This window comes from Neophocaena asiaeorientalis, unplaced genomic scaffold (genome assembly GCF_003031525.2).
Source record: "Neophocaena asiaeorientalis asiaeorientalis breed wild unplaced genomic scaffold, Neophocaena_asiaeorientalis_V1.1 scaffold280, whole genome shotgun sequence".
Classification (NCBI taxonomy): domain Eukaryota; kingdom Metazoa; phylum Chordata; class Mammalia; order Artiodactyla; family Phocoenidae; genus Neophocaena; species Neophocaena asiaeorientalis.
In genome coordinates, this window is record NW_020185321.1 from 9,169,970 (window position 1) to 9,193,205 (window position 23,236).

At 40.9% G+C, this 23,236-nt stretch overlaps 1 protein-coding gene across 4 annotated transcripts in view; it reads right to left on the bottom strand.

The window, feature by feature from the left end:
- The window catches only part of TNIK (TRAF2 and NCK interacting kinase), a 408,265-nt gene that overhangs the window by 157,497 nt on the left and 227,532 nt on the right, over positions 1–23,236 (bottom strand). For all 4 annotated transcript variants that reach the window (XM_024733810.1, XM_024733809.1, XM_024733808.1 and 1 more), the window contains exon 3: positions 4,606–4,662. In XM_024733810.1, the coding sequence (XP_024589578.1) occupies positions 4,606–4,662 (57 nt within the window). The remainder of the gene's footprint in view (positions 1–4,605; positions 4,663–23,236) is intronic.

Genomic DNA, 23,236 nt, shown 5'->3' on the forward strand with positions numbered 1-23,236 from the left:
TCTCATCTGATTTTCCTCCTGGGCTTAATTACTACCCCTCACTGTCACATCAAACTTTATATGTAACATTATTTATGACTTGTACGACTTAATTATAAAATGGATTAGCTTTACTTACAAATATTTAGAGCAAGGTTGTATTATTGTCAGCTCCCCTTCAGGCAAAGAACCACTTTGTCATTTTTGAATTTCAAGTGTCTGTCATAAAGTGGTGTTTAGTAAATGTTTATCAAATAAATATTAAATTAAACACTAAATATCCTTCTATGTTAAATGAAGACCTATGGCAGTGCAAGAAACAGGGTGGACTTAAAAAGTAGAGTTAAAATACTCAGGTTGAAATATTCGCTCCACCATTTACATGTTACACTGAGCATGATACTTCGTATGCCTGGTTTTCTCATCTCTATAACGGAACTAATAATGGAGTCTGGTGGTTGTTAAGGGCATTCAGTGAATCAATATACAAAAAGTATTGTAAAGAGTTCTGGCACACAATAATCACTCCATCAATGTTAGCTACCATTATTATTATTTCAGGCTGAAATATAAAAAATATAACGACAGAGGCACTTTACTTAAGGACTAAGTCAGTTTTAAATACATCTACTAAAATGATTTGATCTTACAGTAATACACTGAATTCTCTTGTTTTTCCCTGCCCAGCATCTATCCTACCCTTTCATTTAACAGTTCTTAGTTTTTTATTTGAGGAATCCTTTCCAACTCTCTGTCCCTGTGGTAGGTTCCAGGGTCAGGCACCCAACCCAGATGTGGCTGGAGAGAAACAGGGTTTGGTTGTCGGATAGTGAGGTGACCCAAGCTGGGCCACTGATGTTCACACTGGCACTCTTGCAGGGACTAAGGGTAATGAAGTAATTAGAACATGAGCCTGGAGCTGCTGGTAGAAAGAAAGCAGAGCCCAGAGATGGAGAGATACAAAATTCCTAATCAGTCATGTGACTTCCTAGATCTTGCTGAGCCTTTTCTGTTTTTTTTTTTTCTTTTTTTAAAAAATATACACAAGACAGTAAATTCTGTTTTCAGCTTCATCTAGTCTGAGTGGGGCTTTGGTACTACAACCCAAAGTGTCCTGAGTAATGATCACCAGTCATTGTAAAGATGAAAGCCTATGACAGTAAGTTATTATCTTACTAAGTCCTACATGGACTTCAAGGTATCATTGTAATAAAGGGACTAGTTTACATCAGGAATTTTGGTTCAAATGAAGATGGGTATTATTTGCAGGATTATCAAAGAATCATGGTCTCTTCATACTTGGTAGCCAGAAAGCAGTAAATACAAGTCCCTAGAAAAGTGTTCCTCTGACTTTGGTGTGCATGAAGCTCCTTGAGGAGCTTGGAGAAAAGGCAAGTTCTTCTACCCAGAAATTCTGCAGCAAGCCCAGGAATCTGCCTTTCTGGTGAACACCCCAGGGGTGCAGACAGTCCGTAAATGCTGGCTGTCCACCTTGAGGAACGCTACCTGAGAGGGCCCAATTTTGTTTAGATGATTAAAGTACGCAAATCCAGCTGGGAAGAAATCCCCAGAAAGCGACAAAATGCAGAAATTCTCATAATTATTTCAGAAACTAAAAGAACTTCAAAGACTGAGTCTGAGTTTAAGCCCTAATTCTGAAGCAAATATTAGCAAATTTGGAAGTGTCTCAGCTGTAAAACAGAAGAACATAAGCATTATATCCAGTTTTCTCTATGGTTATTTTCTTTTAAAAAAGGAAATGGTATAGAAAGAAAACAGTAATTTAAAAATTGATTTCAAGCTTATAGTTTTATCAAATTCATTACGATAAACTGCAGTAACTTCACAGCAGATCACTGCAAACAATTAACAAAGATGACCTTTGAGAATTCATCTCAGAGCAGCTATAATGAGCACAATTATAATAATTGGTAAGAAGCTTTTGCAGCGTTCCATAACACACAAAAGACAACATGACAAAATGAAATAGATTGATTTCTGAGGACACCACATGAGTTTCACAAAGGAAATTTTATGTTGACTGTGATGTGTCAGGGGGTAATACAAAAGTCATTTGATGCCGAATCATACACCATGGGAAATAAGAAAACCATTTCCTGATGTGTATCCATGTTTGCCTTTGTTAGCGGTCAGTGGTTACATAATGGTCAATGATGTGCCTAAATCAAGGAACTATCCAGCCCTTTCAACAGAGGTTCCCCCGAGAGAATTAAGCCTAAATACTATAAAGCATCCATTGTAAGCAATGGATTGACTCTCCTATGCATTGAAAATGGTGCTAGCTCTGTACCATGCTGGGGAGAATTGAGAAAATAGACTCTAAATCATTTTCTGTAGGTCTCAGTTGCCTTGTGAAACCCAGTTTAGAGAGGCTAACTGACACTGCTTAAACTGAAAATACATACGCTGGGATACATTGCTGTGTAACTTTTTTGATTCCAAGCAAGGTGGTCTAGAAATAGTAAATGATTCTTTGAACAATTTAAAATCTCACAAACAGAACCAGAAAAAGTGATACTCAATGCTCTCAAGTCATACTTTGCACATCAATATACAGCTTTGTACACTGAGATTAATGACGTCAATGGAACTCAACTGTAGTCTGCAGACCCACACAACAGAACTTTACAGAATTAATGTCTTGGGCTCCACCCACATCCATTAGTTGTTCAACTGCCAAGTGCATCACATTATGTGGAGATGCTATTCAATTCAAGGAAAATACAGTAGTATGACTTTAGCAGAATTGCAAAATAAATTCTGATTTGTTTTGTGCTGGGAGCTTTGTAAAAGATTTACACATTTCTAATGGGTTTCTATGTAGAGACTGATAGTATCTGATCTTGATTTTTGTGTCAGACCCTGCTAATTAACAATACAAGTATCCATCCCCTCTTCATTCCTGACTAATAATAGAACCCAAATTAACTGGACAGGTTCGTAGAATGAAAGACCACATTTCCCAGCTTCCTTGCGGCTAGGTAGCCAACGACTGCAGAAGTAAATAGAAACGTATGCGAGTAGAAAAAATTGCACTGGCAGGGGCTGTCTTCTGTACCCTCTGCTCCAGCCCCTCCCCCCGAGTCCCCGCACTGCCTTTTTTTTGCCTTCCAAAGAATGTGATCAATGGAAATCCAACAGTTACCTTAAATCACAGAACTGACCTTAAGTGTGGAAGCCATGTGTCAGAACAATGGAGCAGAAAGATAAAAACACCCGCCTACTCTATCACATTGCTGTTGCACATCCCTGGACTGTCACCCCTAGACTCCTTTAACATGAGAGAGCATAACACTTCCATCAGACTTAAGCCTCTGTTATTTTGAGTTTTCTCTTGCAAGTGGCAGAACGTAAACCTTATTAATATAATCTACATGTATTTTCTTACTCAAAGGCCAGGTAAATTAATAAACTAATTGGGATGAAATATTTGAACTGGTTTGCAAGCTCTGAAATTTGAATAATGCATTTAGGACAAATAAAAGGAAGGATTACTTTATCTAAGTTCTTCTAAACATATGGGAACAAAATTTTTTCTTGTTAAAAATGCATATAATTTTTAAAATGCATAGAACTTAAAAAGGAATTCAGATAAGTAAGGAAAGGAAGACAGTACAATGTGTGGTATAAATGAAAATTAGTGAGATTAGTATCATGGTTAATAGTGTAGCATATAATGTATACTTATCAAAGGTAGCAAACCGGACCAGAGGAGGTACGGACCGAAGTCTGACCTACGGACATACTGTGTGTTTTTCTTATTTGTATACCGGTTCTTGATACCTTTGTGTGACTCATTCATTCTACATCTCTTTACATTAAATAATCCACTTCTGGGCCAAACGGAAGACTTTGGTCTTTTAGCTTTTGTGTACAGCTGACACATCTTAGAAAAATCCCTGGGGACCACAGAAAATCATTAACATGCTTTTGATTTCCAATAAGTCCTTTCAAGTCTGATTTTTGCTCTGTACTCTAGAAAAGGCATTAAAATATTTTAAATAGACCTAGCAAAAAGGATTGAAAGCATAAGATTGTATTTAAAATAAAGTCTATTCCTTAGATTGCTTTTGATCATCCAGGCCAGAAATTTTGTTTCAGTGTTGCTCTATAATAATAAGTATTTGTAGTTATTGTGATTATTTGGTCTAAACATTTTGGGGAGGAAAATATCCATGTTACACATCCTACTAGGATTTTAGAGTTATCCAGACTCTTGTCTACTCCAGTGTTAGGTGGACTTTGGGGAAAACTGTTAAGACCCACCTCTTCTGTGTAATCTCAGTATTATTCTCTTAATACCTTCAAATCCTTGTTCTGTCTTCATCTGCAAATGTCCTTGGCTGTGTTTATGTAAATTATTGGCACACATGTTCTTCACTCTGACTACATAAGGCAGTGTGTAGGTATCTAATTTAATTAGAGTGATCTACCCATGGTCATCTCGGTCAGCTGCTGAATACTCTTAATGTTTATGTTAAGCACAAGTGGGGAAAGGTCTTGGATGTCTAAAAAGATTCTATTTCCAAAAAATGATTTTTCTCTATCACTAACTTCTCTATTACAAATATATAAGTTTGAGACGGCAAGATAATGATACATTACCCCTGTGACATCCATAACCTTGATGGCTGCAAGTTGGCCCGTTTTGACATGACGACCCTGTAAAAAAATTTTAAAAAATAATTCAGTTCTGATGAGTAATATTAGCGTTCGATTTCAACTGTAAAGAACAATTACATAAATCAATGTTACAGAGTGCCAGTGGGGAAGACAGACAGACAGACAGACACACAGAAATCTTAAATGCTTTGAAGATCAATCTCTATTTAATGTTTATTTTGTAAAACATCTCCATCCCTTTGTCTGTTGGGTTTGTTTTCACAGTGGTTGTCAAGGTAAATCAAAGAGACAATGTCGAATAATTTGGTTTTACCTCCTCTTCAAGGTGTTAGATAAGGGGTTGAGTGAGAGGAGGATTTACATGGAAGGGGAGCTAGATCTGGGTGGAGGAGACATAAGCATCTCCTCGGTTGGAAAACACTTGGTATGTGCAGAAACTTTAGTTTCCTTGATTATTAAAATATCTTGTAACAGTCTCAAATGGATATGATTCTGCTTCTCTTCACTTCAGACTATTAATTTATCTTCATCTCAAAAGGGGGCCTAAAACAAAACAGATAGCAATGAATCCGAATTTGTGATCAAAGAGACAGCATTGAGCATAAGGAACTGCTTCCCCAGAGTAGGTATCCCTGGTCTTTGCAACCACAGTGAAGCAGCAACCACAAGGAACTGAAAGAGAACAGGGTGTGGTGAGGGGGCAATCCCAAAGAGGAGCTTTCTCTGCACTTGCTCCTTGAGAAACATAAAGTCTACATCTGACTCTCAGACAGTAGTAAAGATGGTCAATATCCATTACTTCTTTTTTTTCGCGGTACGCGGGCCTCTCACTCTTGTGGCCTCTCCCGCTGCGGAGCACAGGCTCCGGACGCGCAGGCTCAGCGGCCATGGCTCACGGGCCCAGCCGCTCCGCGGCACGTGGGATCCTCCCGGACCGGGGCACGAAACCGCGTCCCCTGCATCGGCAGGTGGACTCTCAACCACTGCGCCACCAGGGAAGCCCTATCCATTACTTCTAAATGCATTTTCTATGTGGCTTCTACAACACATTTTACCTACCATTGCTATTATGCAGTATAATATACCTTCCAAGATCAGCTGGATTCAAATCCCAGCCGCATGACCTTAGGTAAATCCCTTAACCTTCTAGGCCTCAGTTTCCACGTCTGAAAAATGGAAATAATGATAGTACCTAACTCATAGTATTGCAAGGAGGATTGAACGCGATAATGTATATAAAGTGCTTGACAGTACCTGGCACAGAATAGCTGTCAGCAGACACTGGCTATAATTATTTATAGTCCTGTCTTGTGATTAATTTTAAGTGTTGTCTTCCCTCTTAAGTTATATGTTTCATGAAGAAAGGGACTGTGTCTCATCATTGTATTTCCAGGGCCTGGAATAGTGGGTGCCTAGCCCGTAGATGGGGTGGCATGTTTATGGATGAACGACAACAGCAGGTAGTGGAGTCATGTCCACTTGAAGCTGGAGGAGACAGCTTTGGTGCTGCCTGCCCCTTTTCTTCTCGTATATCTCAGCTTTGTGTATGGATCTACCTGATTCTAATAGTGCTTCCTTCACCTTTCAACCTCCATTCTGCTCCCTCCCTTTCCTCCTCACTCAGAAAAGAGCACAAAGAAGAAGACGTTAAATCAGTAACCTAACAGGGTCACAGGCGTACTTCAACTTTCAAGAAATTGAGGGAAGGGGCTGAAGCATTACCACACCAAGAGCCCTGGACCGGAATTCCAGACGCCTGGTTCTGCCCATGACCAGCTGGTTCACTGGGAGCAAGTTATGTAACCCATCTGGACCCTGGTTTCCTCATCTGCAAAACGTGGGGAGCCTGGGCTCAGTGGTCGGAGGTGGGGGGGAGTAGGTGTCACTGTTAACACCCCCCCCTTTCCACCCCAAGGAAATTTAGGAAAATTAGTTGGAAATTTAGTTTTCACAATGACTAAGTGGGGAGAGTAGTATTACTGCCACTTAGTACCCAGGGGCCAGCAATACTAACTTCCTGCCGAGCCTGGGTCAATCTCCCACAAAGGTGAAGTAGCAACAGTGCCCTCTGTTGATAAGACACTGAATGACCTCCAGGGTTGTCCAGGTCCCAGTTAAGTCTGCGATGCTGTAATGGTGACCTTAACAAAGGAGTCACTGGCTTCTCTTCGAGAATAGAAAGTCTTTAAAGTAAGGGCCACAAATCATACCTTAAACAATGGTTATTTCTCTACTAAAGCACTAAAGGAGTGTAGGGGACTAAAGACAAATACAGAGGGTCTGGCTGATGTCACACAGCTGATTCACCTTGAAATTCTTTTAATGGTGCCATGCAGCCAGGAAAGGGGAACACCCGGGTATGTCTTGCAGGGACCTCTAAGAACTGACCCCCTGTCTGCCACGCCACCTTGGTGGGCTCCCACCTGCTCTTACGCTGTGGTCCCGGACACTAAACTGCGTTCTCTAAAGGTATTGCATTGTTGGTCGTCTCTCTGATGGTGTGTTTTCTTGTCTCCCTGATGGTGTGTTTTCTTGGCCTGGAATGCCCTTCACTCCCAGCTCCCCAGTAAGCTTACTCACTTTGTAGATTACTAGCCTCTGTGCTAGTAATGAACATTCCATGTTTCTACTACAGCACTTAGCCCAAACGACCATTAATCCCCCACCCCCCGCCCCACCTTGCTGGTCTCCTTCCCTCTCTCCTGTGCTTCTCCTCTGGTTCCATTTGCAGCAGAACCTTTTCCCACCAAAAATCTTGAAAGGCATCCAACCTCCTTATTCAAGCAGGGGTTTGAGCAGCCTCTTAACTGCCCCGGGGAGCTCCTGAAGTCACCTCAGCCAACACAGTTTGAGAAATGTTACACTCTATTTTTAACTCCTTAAGTGACACGGAATCTTCTTCAAGCGAATAATTTGTTACAAGGACATGTCAACACCTAGTTCTTTCCATCAGCAGCCAGGGAGGGAACGGACAGGATACAATCCACTTTACATTTCAAATGTAAATGGCATTGGGCACTGAGCAGCTCTCGGTTTGAAATAAATAAATTAAATAGCTGTGACGTTTTTGAACTTAAGACACAGGGTTGTTTTTGTTTTTGTTTTGGCAACTGCTTATAACGTAACACTAGAAAAGAAAACAACCTACTTCTCCATTTTCAATTTCCCTTCCAAGCTGAAATGACCATTCTCGATGGGTCTTGACAGATGACTGAATAACCTTTGGGATGGCAGTTTGGGCTTAAATGAGATCCTGGAGGTGGAACAATTAGCAGCCTCAGCTCAGTCCCAAGCAAAGGCGTCCTGTGCTCTGGAACAGGAAGGCTGCTGAGCTGTCAACCTTTGATGGGGGAGCCACAAAGGAGGCTGCCCAGCGTGAGTTGCCTTTTCCGTCACTAGAGAATGCCAAACCAAATTAGGATCCAGATGAAGGCAGACTTTGAGGGAATGGCTAGGAATCAGCTGACCTAAAGATCACTAGGAACCTGAGGCACATCGTTTTCCAGACAGTGTTTAAAGCGACAACTTCATAAAGTCACAAATAAATTGAGTAGGAGTATAGCCCCTAAGGTGCCTAATCTAATCCTTCTTTTAGAGATGAGGCCAATATCTCACAGCTAATGGGGACCTAAACCCAGGACACGTTCTCACCTATTCCAGTTCTACCTTCCAGCTCCTGAATTAGAAATTCTTATTTTATTTTATTTATATTTCTATATAGCAGGTTCTTATTAGTCATCAATTGTATACACATCAGTGTATACATGTCAATCCCAATCACCCATGAATTAGAAATTCTTATCACTAAAATTTAAACAATTTTTTTTAAACAAACCTTTTCATACTTCACTTAATTTGAATTAAACGTGAACCATTCATCTCTGTTTCATGTAGGATTTAATTTTTTTTTTATTTGAAGGCAATGGGGAGGATGTTATTATTACAAGAGAATTTTGAGGTGAAAGTTCAATACTACTCCTAATTTTAACTTATTTCCACTTAAAGAGAAATTAAAAATATAATCATAGACCCTAGTTTGGATCTAAACTACATAGTCAACCAAGGAGTAAAAATGAAATTCTGGGGGAAAAGAAACTTTAAAGGAGACAAAGAGTTAAAATTTTTTATCCATGAAAATTATGGAAAAATATCCCATCACATTGCAATTGCTGAGTCATTTCTTAATAAAAGAATGAAGTAAGATTTTGTTTTCTACTGAAATAACCAACAATAACAAAAATAACAGACTAAATCTAGAAAAACAAAATTGGTATTCCAGTGGGACCCAAAGCCTCAATCATGACTTCAAGCATAAAAAGACCCTCTGAAAGAAAGGAAGAAAAAAACCCGTCAAATCAAATCAGGGAAAGCAGAGGCTGTGGGGTCACCTGGCTGGCGTGAAGTTGAGTGTCGCTAAACCAGAGTTCCTCTGCCGAGTTTATGATTAAGCTCTCTATCCAAAACTTTATTCCCTTTCTAGTTTTACACCTGTTCCCCTCAAGACTGAGAAGTATCAAAGAAAAGAGGGGATTGAAACTAAGCAGGACCCTGTGGGGCCCTCCTGGGTATGAAAGCCCCTTTGTGTCTCCTGTTTCTTGTTTGTAGAAAAAGGCTTTTTCCTCCCAGGCCTTCCCTGAGTTCCAAAGAGCAGGGTCAAGAAGTTAATGATTAGGACAATAGAGTCATGGGACACCTAGTTCCTCCCAAAGGAGGATAGATAATAATCTGATGCATACCTTTGAGTTGTTCTCTGGAAACTAAGATCCCCACCCAAGTGGAGGATGGTGACTACATGCTGACCACAAGCATGCAGATCCCAGACTGGTTGGAACCAGAAGGTTAAGTTTCAGAAACACCACCCTCTAACCTCACCAGGAACTCATCAGAAGAAGGTCCACAAGCTGGTCACATATCCTATGACCCTCTCCTCTAACACTGTCTTTAAAAACACTTGCCTGAAAGCCATCGGGGAGTTTGGGTCTTATGAACACGAACCACCCGTTCTCCTTGTTGGGCCCCTGCAATAAACCCTTCTCTGCTCAAACATTTTGATCAGTTTGGTCTCACTGTGCATCAGGCACATGAGCTGGGGTTGGACAACAGGCGGGCATGCTCCATTCCAGTGCTTAGACAGATTTACACACACACTCTGCTCCCCTTCTTTTTTTTCTTCTACCTCACCTTTCAGGATTATAGTACCTTCAAGGATTATAGTACCTTTAGCCCTCTGTATCCACAGGTTCCACATTCATACATTCAATCCAACTCAGACAGAAAATACTCAGGGAGAAAAATTCTGGAAAGTTCCAAAAAGCAAAACCTTTGCATGCCAGCAGCTATTTACATAGCATTTACATTGTATGAGGTACTATAAGTAATCTAGAGATGATTTAAACTATATGGGAGAATGTGTATAGCTTATATGCAAATACTATGCTATTTTATATAAAGGACTTGAGCATCCACAGATTTTGGTATCCAAGTGGGGTCCTGGAACCAATACCCAGCCCTGACCCCCACTTCACCACAAATACCAAGAGACTATGTTGCCCCTTTACCTACTCCCTAAAATAAGTACAAGAGAAAAACAGTCGTTTTGTCTGAAATAGCCATGCAAGCCTGGGCTCTGCTATTGCTGTTATTTTCTAAGGAACAGCAAGATGGCTTTAGAACTGCTAGCTTGAGGCAAGTCTGGAAGAGAGAGTCCTTTCATTTCTAGGTCACCGAAATACATTTGTTCCCAGCGGAGCACATGAGCAAACCAGGGTTGTGGAAAATGCAGACACTCCACCCACCGTCTCCATTCCTCCTTATCCAAGGACTCACACAGGTAGGGTGTTTCTAGCTCTTCGTGCTTAGCTTAGATTTGATCTCACCTTTATTGAGGAAGAGTTCCTCAATTTCCTGATTGCAAGCAAATGCCCTTACCTGTGTGTTTTCACAGCATCCTACACTACCCTACTGATCGTAATCCAATACTGTGATTTTCAAAATGTGCACCGTAAGAACCATGAAAATAAATCAAACGAAATAGAAAAAAAATCACAGTGTAGAACATGTAATAATGGCAGCTGTTGTTTCACGGATCAACTGTTACGGTTACATGGATCACCTATCTATCATTGATACTGCAGCGTACCACCCGATTCTCCTTTCAAGACTGAAGTATCTGAGAGGTCTCAACCAAGGCCCTTTCTGGGAATTGCCCTCTGCCCAAGGTCAAGTTCCGTCCTGGAGACAGCCAAATCCAATTTCTGGTTGATATAGAAGTATAAAGGCTCAGGCCTTTAGTCTTAGAGTTGGGCAATTCTGAAGAGCCCGCTTAGCTCCTGACCTCTCCTCGGGATGGGTGAGGTCTTTGTTGGGACTGTATTACAATTAAACTTCTTCCCCTACACAATGCTACTTTCTTCAGAGGTGTAGATCCTACACTCCCCAGTAAAATTCCTACATATAAATCATCTCAGGACCTGTTCCTGGGGAAACTCTATCTAAGACAATTGGTACCAGGAATGGCCTGAGGAGACAGGCTCTCAGAGTAGCTGTCAATAAGACTCCCATCACTGGTGGCAGGTGGCTCACTGATAGCCCCTGGCATGCTATAGCAGTGTTACTGACAACACATTCACTAGTGGGGACCTGAAGTAGGATACAGGTGCCAGGGAACACACTGGTGAGTCCAATATTTCGGACTTTTGCGATGTCCTGAGGAAACGGTAGTTTAAAAAGGTAGAATCAGATGGCTTTTGCTGAGACTACTAGCGAATGACAGTGGAAAGCTACAGTGATTGATCAGCTAAAGGCAATGTGTGAAAATCATAAGGGAGATCAGGTTAAATTCCAAGGTCTGTGCAGTATCTTCAATCAAGATGGGAACATCGGGACTTCCCTGGTGGTCCAGTGGTTAAGACTCTGTGCTCCCAATGCAGGGGTTCAATCCCTGGTCAGGGAACTAAGATCCTGCATGCCTCACGGCATGGCCAAAAGAAAAAAAAAGGATGGGAACATCACTTCTGTAGATGCAGAGGATTCCAGGGATGAGAGGTTTCAAGCTCCAAGTTTCAGAGATCATTCCTTCCCAATCACACTTGAATTGAGGATTCAACTTTTGCTTTACCCTAATAATTAATTCCTGGATCTGGTCCTCAGCTTTTTCTACCCTCAGGCTGCAGAAGATAAGAGTCTTTTTATATTCTACCCATTTTTTTTTTTTGGTAAATGGACAACAGCAGCAGTCAAGCCTGAGAAAGCCGTGTTGAGCAGGAGCTTGGACTTCCCAGGAATAAATATGTGCGTCACCCCAACAAGATTGCCATATAGACCAGTGAAGATGCTAAACAAGGTGGGGGAGATGGGTAGCAGAGGAGGGATATGATGAACAACAGGTACAACCATTAGACAATACGTAATGGTGGGGGCTTTCTTCCCACAACTTTACCTGGGAAAAGAGACCAGCCAGAATCCCAGAGGAAGTGTTTCCAGAACTTATTATGCAAAGCAGATGGATCCAAGCATCATAAGGAATTGACTGTAGTGGATGCTGTGCTCCCCAGCTCCCTCCTTCAGGACTGGGTTACTCTGAGTCTTTCTTCAGGAAATACCCTTAGTCAAAGAGAGCAGTCGGACCCAAGGTCATGCTCCTTGCCTAAGGTAATATCCCTGACCCGGAGGCAGCAAACACTCAATGATTGGTTGATGTAGGAATACAAAAGCCTACATCATTTATGTCAAAGTGGAAAACTTTGAAGGGCCATCCCAGCTCCATAGCTCCTTTTTTGGGGGATTGCCTGGGGCTTTGAAACTGCCGTCAACTCCTTCCTCTGCCCAAATCTGTCTTCACTCTCTTATTGGTGTTGATCCTGAGAGTACCTCCCAAAACACTTCCTACAAACACATCTCTGCCCTGAGAATCTGTTACCTAGGGAAATCAATCAAACACTCATCCATCTATTTATCTATCATCCTTATATCTTCCTACCTACCTACCTACCTATCTGTATTCTCAGTGTTAATGTAAAATAATATTTCTTACTATGGCGTGGAAGTTTTTAGAAAAGCTCTGACTTAAAGGATGAATAGAAAAAACTAGGTCAAGCATTGGAAATATATTCCAGATAAAGGGAACAGCATGTTCAAAAGTCCTGTGGTGTAGTTGCTTGAGCATTTGAGTAACTGAAAGCAGGCCAGTATGGCTGGAGTAGACAGTACCTGTCTAGTGAGTCCATGCAGGGCCTCACAGGCCACTCTGAGGAGTTCTGTCTTTACCTTAAGACCAATGGGCAGCCACTGAAGGGTTTGAAGAAAGAATGTAGGGTCCTCAAGTTTTCATTTTGAAAAAATCACTTTGGATGCAGGACAGGGAATAGAGGAAACTAGACAAGATAATGGAAGAATAACACAGTACTGCTTGGTAATTCATTTGAGAGCTAATGGCAACTTGGACTAGGATGGAAATAATGGAGAAGGTGAGAGGTAGAGAGAGTCCAGAGATATTCAGGAGGTCAAATCAACAAAACTTGGGGATGGATGGGATATATATTTACCCCCATGTTTTCCAGAGTGCTTGACACAGCAGGGATTCAATAAACATTTGCGAAATAACGGACTGAATGAAGTAGTGACCTTTGAGGGTCGTATTCAGGTTCTTGGTCAATACCATCCATATGTCCACATCAGTTTCTTCCATTCCCCTCCCCTCCCCCCGCCAACACACACACACACACACACACACACACACACACACACACACACACACACATTTTTATCCAGCCACAAAGTGTACAGGAGCAGATGAGGTGGGGTTGTAAGTAGGGATTACAATCATTTCACTCTTAAATAAATTAGAAGATGATTTTAGTGGATGAAGTTCCCTTAAACTCTACAGAGAGGCCAATTTACTTCCCCTCTGCAGAGATCACAGAGAAACTAGAAATTGGTCTTAGCTTTCCCTCTGAGAGTAAAGATGAACTCTGATTTTCCACTCACAGTTAAGATTAAAGGATAGTTAAGATATCTATCTGAACATCTTCAGGAATACTACCATTCTTTGGTACAACATGTCTTGAGGCAAAGAGGCAGACAAGACAACTTTATGAAAAGACTTTGTAAATCCGTATGATCAAGGAACAAGAACGTTCACAGAATATGCTTGGCACGGCGTCTGCTTCTAGAGTCTCCCCAGGTTAACGGGAACTCTATTTTTCCTTGGCCTGCATGTGCCATTCATCTGAGGCTTAAAAACTCCTCCTGCCCACGCAGACAGAGCTGCGATCCAGCCCTCACTGCTCCCAGACTGTGGCAAAGATGAAGCAAGGTAGCGATACAGGACAGTTCCCAAGCAACAGCTCTCCATCTCAACACCACTCACTGTGAATTCCTCTGCTTGGCACCTCTGAGAAGCAGAAAATGGATTGTTTTCAAGATTGTTCGGGGCTGGGCCAACTGAGAATTGAGCCTTGCTCACAGACACAGGGCAGGGAAGAAAAGACTGTGTCTCATTTTTCTTTGTTAGAAACTAGCATTCCTCTGTCTTCATGGCTGCCAGTTTGGCTCAGTTTATAAAAATCAAAATGAATGATAAAAGAAAAGAATCAAACAGTCACAATTTTTAGCAGACAATAGTTAATGTATGCAGATTCCGTGGCAGGGAGCCTGATGCCTGTACCGAGGAAAGGCGTACACAGCTGAAGTGACAGCAGTGACGAGCAGACAGGGTGTGGGGTGATGAGAGCTCAAAAAAGTAGCAGAACCAGTCTCTTGGCTATGACCATAAGCCAAGAACACATTGCCCAATAACCTCCTCTCTCAACCCCCCAAAGGAGCACAAAACAGAAGATCTTACTGGCTCTCATCTAATTTATGCCACAGAATTACCACAATCATTTGTGGCTTTTGTACATTAACTTCTGGGAGGATAAAGCCCCCTAGATATGAGGGTTCAAAGGCTGGGGATAGAATATTTGCATGCGGCCAGCTCCCTGGCCTCTCCAATATTCTACCTCTTCCCACCCAGCATGACAGCCTTCCCTGTCCCTCAAGTCCAGGTGACACGTGGGGATATGCATGGCATTTAAAAGCCTTGGTTCCTGGACACCAGTCTAGGAAGAAGTCTTTACCCAACTTCAGTAAAAGGAGAAAAATAAGAACCTCATGACAAAGTTTTCCAGAAAGCCACAAGTATTCAACTTAAGCAGGCTTCTTAGGATTTGGGGCATTAAAATGTCCATTAATTACATGTTCTCAATTTTTTAAAAGTAAAAGTAAACAACCCTATGTTGGTTCCCAATAGTTATTTTTGTTTTTCATTGGGGTGGCAGGGTGAGATTTTAGTGATCTATGAAATCTGAGAGTCAGGCACAGGTGTTTTAGAACACATGGGTACAGTATGGTAGAAACACTAGGAATCCCCTTAAGATACAAAGATGGGCTGTTCTTGATGCTGTCCGTAAAAGGTTAAATGTAACAATGTATACAGTGCTCAACAGCTTACAATAAATAACCCATGTGAATGCAATGGGGACCAATTTCTCTTTCCTCCTTAGTCTCTAAGGCCATTGGACCTTAAGTCCATCAGGCATGGCTTCTACACGCTAGAATCGAAAATGAAAGCTCCTCAGAGCACTCTGCCTTGTGTCTGTTTAATCCTCTGACATCGTCAAGGACAGCATCTCACAAAGAGTAGGTGCTAAATCACACTGGGGAACATGAAGTTTCTATGACTAGTGGACCCTGTAAGCTGCCTCCAACCACAGAGAAGAGAGACTCCAGTGACCCATCACGGCTTAATCTGGGAGAAGCCTGATAGAACTGGGGGAAATGCCTACTTAAGAGGGGCAGGAAGAGAATGGCTCGCAGTATGGGGACTGGAGGAAGAAGCCACTCGGTCCGATGTGAGTATTTTGCTCAAGAAGTTTTCACTTTTGTTCTTTCCCAAGTGTGAACACCCACACCGGGCCGTGGAGTAATCCTGGAGACCTGAGGAGACCTTAGCATTCTGCATTTCAGAATCTCACAGTTTACCTGAGGAAGAGAAAGGTATGACAGGAGAGAAGCAAGGCCCAGATGCTGCCCTGCTACAGTTCCTCCATCTCTGCCCCCACTTTTCCTAAAAGAGTACTAACCCTAGGCAGGACAGATCCAACCTCTTGGGGAAGGGCAGCTCATTTTTTTAGATTTCCAATCAATAGCTCCCTCTCTACGGACTATTTTACGAGGCAACTCTGTCTTTCCCTGAGGACCTCTGGTAGATCCCACCTCCCAGCTGCAGATTAAGGAGATATATGATGTCTTCCTTCCAGGCCTTGCATAGGTTTGTCAATTACAGCCCCTGCCCCTGTGGTCAGATTTACAACCAAGAGGTCGGGAGTGGGCGGGGTTGGCGTTGCACCACGAGGCACCAACAGGCACGGGGGCAGAGATAAATAATAATAATAATAAGACAGTATTGCATTTCATTTCACCTAATTTATGGCTTTAGTGTGAAACCAGTCCACCCACAGCGCCATCTGGGTCACTTAGAACGTCTGTACAGCAGCAAGAGCGGGTCTGGAAGCTCAGAGCTGTGCGGGAAGAGAAAGGACCGCACCGAGGTGGAGAGAAAAACAAAGGCAAAGGACCACAGCGTTTCCAGACATCATTCTTGGGGCGGCAGGAACACAAATAGGGACCCATTTGACTCTTCATCAGGGCTGTTGATGCATAAACCCTCTTCCACAGTGTCCTCAAACCTCCAGAAGTTTTAATTAAAACAAAAGAAGTGTCAGCAGAAGCAGCACTGGAATATAATTAGGACCCACCAAATCCAAAGTAATATGGGAAGAAAAGACTAGTAATGAGAGGGAAGCGTTCATGTCCTTACTGAATCCCTGCTCTGTGGCTGACACAAAAATCAATTTCAATAGGCTTTAGTTGTATCTGAACAGGAACAGATGAAATTTAGTGAGCAATTTACTGGAGTCATAATGATTTCCATGAAAGAAAGGCTGCAATGAGCGCTCTCAACCAAACGCCTCCTCTGTAAGAACTCTGCAAGAATGTGTGTGTGTGTGTGTGTGTGTGTGTGTGTGTGTGTGTGCGCGCGCGCATGTGTATGTCGATATAGATGGGGGGCGAGGGTGGGGATTTTGAATAGTTATCTATACTTTAGCCTTTTAAAGAAAAAAAAAACCTCTTTACCTCACACCTTTTAAGGGCCAATTTTAGCTCCACCCCAGGTGATATGTGTGGATGCCTGGAGACATTTTTTGATGGTCACCAGTGTTCAGTGCTGCTACCGATATCTAGTGGGTAGAGGCCAGAGATGGTAACCTTCTACAATGTACAGGACATTTCCCACCCCCAACAAAGAATTATTGGGCTCCCATTGTCAACCCGGCCAAGACTGACAAACCCCGATTTAAAAGAATTTGACTTTTTTTTTTCATCTTTATTGGAGTATAATTGCTTTACAATGGTGTGCTAGTTTCTGCTTTGTAACAAAGTGAATCAGTTATACATATACATATGTTCCCATATCTCTTCCCTCTTGCATCTAGGTGCTCAATGAATGCTGAATTCTGATAAATGTCATAGTCCCCAGAGGCACTAAGGTTACAAAGATCAAAAGATAAGGCCCTGCCCTCTGGGATCTCCAGTGGAGGTGGGGAAGAGTGGAGGTGTCACTGTTCTTTCTTTGCTTAGCAGTACTTACAAATGAGGGGCATATTTCTCAAATTCCAACATCCATGGCCTTTTAGAACACAGGTAATACCCAACAGCCTGTGAAGCCACTCTCCATCCGGCTTTTGTGTGTGTTAGGAGGCCAGTTCTAAAATCTTCACTGTCTCCCAATGAAGCAGCATTTTCTAAATTTCAAAAAACAACTGATAAAGTAATATTGGGGCTAAATAAAATTTGGTTTATATTTAAAATTTGGACATAGAAGTATAATTTTTGCTACTTACATTAATTTTGGAAAGAATATCCTATTTTCATTTCTCAACAACTGTTAGATCTTCTCAACTCTCCATAGTGTGTGTGTGTTCTTTCCCCCTTCTCCAATGTTTAGTTATAGTTTTCAACTACCGGCAGCTCAATTCAGGAATACATTCTTTTGTTTGATTAAAATAGAATTCATGATGAAACTTTATGCTTAAATATAAAGGTCAACTATATAAGAATAGAGATATTTGCCTTTATCCAACATAGGTTCTTCAAATGAAGGGATGTAGGGATCTTGCAGTTGTAAGTGATCTGTTTCCAAGAAATAAGGAAAGCAAATTTCTTTTTTTCAAAAGAAAGAATAAGAGGAGCAATATTATTCCCTATTAATGACACCATTCACCCATTTTAGGCAATTGAGGATTAAAGAGCTCAAGTTTCTTGAAAGTGGCCAAAGAAAAACATCGCAAATATGGATCCAGCACAGTGTATGAAATGCTTATGTCATTGTCATGGTTCCACATGCATCTCTGCAAAGGCTAAAACCTCTCTCCTGCCAATGGAGGTCTTCTGTGTCAGCAACACAGATCGCACTAGCAACTATGCTTTCCAAGCGAAGGCAAATCATTTTTTAGGTAGGAGGGCAAGAGGACAAAAATGACATTTGAAAACTGAAAGCCTTTTATAAAGGCAGGAAGGCTCTTACATACTTATAATCTTTCAAAGTGGTGGTCAACACGGACTACAGCAATTTGTCGGCAAACACATCCATCCCTGGGATGCAAGCTGCTAGGAGGAACTGCTCATGTGCCTCTCAGAAGCCTCCACCCTCCCACCAGAACAATAATGCTGGGCGAAAGGTGATGACATCTGAGAAAGAAAGAGGGCTCTTAAGTAAATATGATGTGCCCCAGGATCTGGGCAGGTCACTGCATTGATTTGCAGCTAAATTTAGCTGTGATCCAACTGTGACCTGTCAGGTAGCTTCCTCTCAAGGAGGGTGAGGTTCCCCTGACTCCAGTGAAATTCTTCTCTCCCACCACAGTTTCATGCTTCCAGCCTAGACTGACTGATCAGGGATTCTGTGAAGGACAAGGAGAGCACCTGGCTGACTTTTCAACCAATCTTCTCATCTCAAGCAGGGATTTCACCTAGTCCCAGAGAAAATCACCAAACTGAACAGAAGCTTTGGAGCACCTGAGAGATGAGTATGGAAATTAAGAGGAAAAGCTTTGGAGGAGGTGTGAGGAGCCCTTGTACGACTTCCTGGGTCTAGAATTACTTTTGGTGGATAGTTTCCTTCTCTGTGAATTGGGTATAAAATGATTCGCTCGCTAGCTTGTTGTGAGGATTCAATTAATATATATATACACTCGCGGTACAGTGTCTGGGTAAATGATGATGATATTTCAGTGTTTTCAGTGTTACTTAAAAGGTTCTGTTCTGCCCTCCTGCTGTCCGCCTCCCCCCGACCCCCGACCCAGCCCTGGAACTTTACATTTCCTTCTTGCTCTACTTGCTTCAGATTTTGATTCAAAAGTCACCTTTCCTCAGGAGTCCTTCCCTGGCCATCCTATCTGAAAATTCAGCCCCACCCTAGCTCTTACTATATCCTCCTCCCCTGCTTTATTGTCATCGAACAAATGATAAGTCTTATTATTTATTTTGTACATTGGGCAGCTCTTACTCTAGAATGGAGGTGTCTTGAGGGCAGACACTTCTCTTTGTCTTGTTCACTCTCTGTCTTCAGTGGCAGATCAGTGCCTGCACTCAATCAATACAGGCTGTAAGAATGAATCCCCAACCCTGGTGGCGACACTTGTCCAGGTCCCTCTGTTCTCATAAAAAAAATCACAGCATCTCTTATTCGGAGGGCATAACAACCGATAGAACAAGTACTGTCATCAGATGAGAAAATTGAGGCTCAGAGAAGCAAACTTTTTGCAGGTCATATTTTCTATTCAGATTGGCCTTGCATAAAAGTAAACCAAGCAAAAATGTATTACTCCTTTGTAATTCTATTAAAAATTCTCCCTAACGCTAAAGGGTAAAGAATAGAGCTATAAAATAAAATTCCTGACAATCAGAGTATATTTTGTCTAGGAAGATTTATTTGTGTAAACATATATAATTGTTCTATTTAAATGTTAGCAACATGGATTGAAAAGTTATATAAGAGTATGGAAACATTACAAAGTATTTAAGTGGAGGTGACTGCATCTCCAAATTATATTCCTGCTAGCAGCAGCCAACAGATCAATCTTACAGGTAGAAATTAAGGATGAGGTTGTTTGTGCCTTTTGAACCAACTTTCCTTGACACAAATGTGGAAAGATGGAGCTAATACATTCACCTAAACCTGTAAGACCTCAATCAGCTAAGGTCACCTGCACAAAAGAATGAAGAATTGCCTTTCCTTCCTCCTCTTCCTCATTTCCGGTTGTGGAATAGGTGTAGGCATATGGCCAAAGATTCAAATATCAAATCTAATTTAAACCTAATCGCCAGGACCTGATTTCTATCACATTGGGCCTTAGGTACTTGCTTATTAGCCAAAATATCAGGATCCATCTGCATTTCTTTGGTATTTAGCCCGGCAGTCTTGCATTTGCAACATTAATGATTTATTTCATCCATGGCTTCTGTCTTCAGTAAGGGTGGTAAGAAAATCAAAATGGTGCTCATTTAAGCAAATAACTGAACTGATAGTTTTCATTATTAAAGTGTGACTTATGACATCTCAAGATCTCCTAACCAGAAAAATCTGTCTTAGATTTAGCAAACCATTAAATGATAGTATTTTAATGCCAGTAATAATACAATGTATTAATTTATTAATCATTGATGGACATTCGACAATTTACAGATGCGACCATTGAAAACTACATAAGAACTGTACATACTATGCTTAAAAGGCTTGAATTACACTTTTTAAAACATTATATTTCTGTTTCTATATGTTTTAATATTTACTTTTCCTCTTTGAGAAAAATACCTTTTAGAAAACAAACTCAAAATCGACGAAAAATCCTCGGAAGATAGTAAATGCAGTGGAGCTGAAGGGTAACAGTACGTACATTCTCTTCAGAATTTGATCAGTTTCCAATTTTTCAATAAGGCTCTAGGCAAATCTCTTTTAACTTTTCATGCATTTTATAAAGAAGGGAAAGAGAAATACTTGCTATGCCTGTTTTATAGGACAAAAATGCAAACAAGAGCAACCACACAGAGTGAGTTATGACTCAACTGACTGAGTCAACATTTCATTGTGTTGTTCATGATAACGTCCAGTAGAGTTGTCTAACCTTGACAATTTCTGTTCAGGGGTTCACGATGTATCACAAATACAATCAGTACAAGATTCCCTTATTAAGCAAAATAAGACCATAAAAAACTTTCCAAAAAACCTCATTTCTATAAATGGAAATGGATTTCAGCACACATTGGAATGTGGTCACGTTTTTACAAAGAAAGGTCTTATAAAGGAATCTAATTTCACATAAAATGGGCATAATAATTATAATAAGTTTAAAAAAAAACCTTCTTACCCTAGTCAAAAGCCACATTGTTACACAACTCCAAGAAACACCAATCCCATTCTTTTCTATATAAATGGAAATTTCCTGGAGTTGAACAACATGGCAGCCTGTAATTAAAATTTAAATTCACAGACTACTTACTGAGCACCTGTTATATATATAAAGTGCTGTGTCAGTCTCTGAGTCATAATAATCATAATTATTAAAATTTCTTGCACTAATTTAAGTTCATTTTAATAGAGTTTACTCCTAAAAGAAGATTTATAAAAATATGTGGTTTTTTTTCCTGTTTGTTTCACTTTCAGAGGCTTCCTCAAGTCATGGCATCTTATTTTGGTTGAAGACACCATTAAAAAGAGAATCTCTAATATATGTGGTCCTTACAAGACAGAATAATTACCTTAAAGAAAAATAGCAAGAAAGAAATCCACCTTATCTCATTGAGAGATAACTGTTTTTATTAGATCCAGAATATTCTTTTCTAATTTATTTTGCAAGGTCCTCCAAGGACAACCCTACTGCAGAAAAAAATTGAAGAGGATTGAGATTTTAGAGAGGCTGTCTTTTTTTTGGCTGAGTTGGGTCTTCATTGCTGCATGCGGGCTTCTCACTGAGGTGACTTCTCTTGTTGTGAAGCATAGGCTCTAGGCGCGTGGGCTTCAGTAGTTGCAGCACGCGGGCTCAGTAGCTGTGACACACGGGCCCACTTGCTCTGCGGCATGTGGGATCTTCCCAGACCAGGGCTCAAACCCGTGTCCCCTGCATTGGCAGGCAGACTATTAACCACTGTGCCACCAGGGAAGCACAAGAGAGGCTGTCTTTTAACTTTGTGCTTAGTGCTATACTATTCTCATCAAAGATTGTTTTTACTCAAATAGTCAACATTATAATACATTCTCAAATACATTCACTTATCCTGAAAAAACAAAACTTTTCTCAAACAGTTTGATAAATGACAGCAAGGAATTTCCTGCATTTCAGTTTATATTTGCCAGTACAGAATCACTCTCCAGTCTGGTCACATATTATTTCTGCCACAGTTTTAGAGGAAGATGCTATTAAGGAAATATCATGTTTTTCAATTTGAAATTTAATCTACCGGCCTATGTGTTACAAAGGTTAGATGGAAATGAACTTTATGATTGTATTTTATTAATCGACACACCTCTATTTGATATATTTCAATCAAATTGAAATTTGATTAATTACTTGAAAAATTAATTCAATGGCAGTAAGATAACAACAACTTACCGGTTCTCTCTCTATATATATCATAGGAACTTGACTATACTTCAACAAGAGACCTGAAAGTACTATGAGATTATGAAAAAGGAGCAAGGAAGCTACTTAGAAAGATTTGTATAAGTTTGTTAACTATTTTGCACTTAACTGCACCATTAATTATTTATGAAAAATTTCTTTCTGGATTACCAATATTCTCAGATACTCTTAGGAAATACAGTATCAAAGCAAATGATTTGGAAAAAAGAAGTTGGAATAAGAGGAAACAGGAATTCAGATCTGTTGAATCGTCAACATCCATCGTGTACAAAGGAGCCAGCAGTGTAGGGATTTGGGTTCTATAAAACAAAGACCTTAGGGGCTTCCCCTTCCCTGGTGGCGCAGTGGTTGACAGTCCACCTGCCGATGCAGGGGACACGGGTTTGTGCCCCGGTCTGGGAGGATCCCACATGCCACGGAGCGGCTGGGCCCGTGAGCCGTGGCCGCTGAGCCTGCGCGTCCGGAGCCTGTGCTCCGCAACGAGAGAGGCCACAACAGTGAGAGGCTCGCGTATCGCAAAACAAAAAAAAAAAAACAAAACAAAAAAAACAAAGACCTTAGACCTTTACTCTTCAACACTGCACTTAGGTAAATATGTAATTAATACTAACTCCACAACCTAAATTGAAGTTAGAGAAGTTAGAAGTTCCTGTCAGAGTGATCTGAATGATTTGGAGGAAGGTGTCAACACATTGTTGATATCACAGGCTAAGGAACAGGCTGAGAAAAATATATGGTAATAGGCATCAACTATATGAATGTCACTAGAACAGTGGATCACCTTTTATATGAAAAATAAAAGAAACAATAAATTTAACTCATAATTTAAAATTTTAAATTTTCTTATAAAGTAGACTTGATGAAAGGGTCAGAGT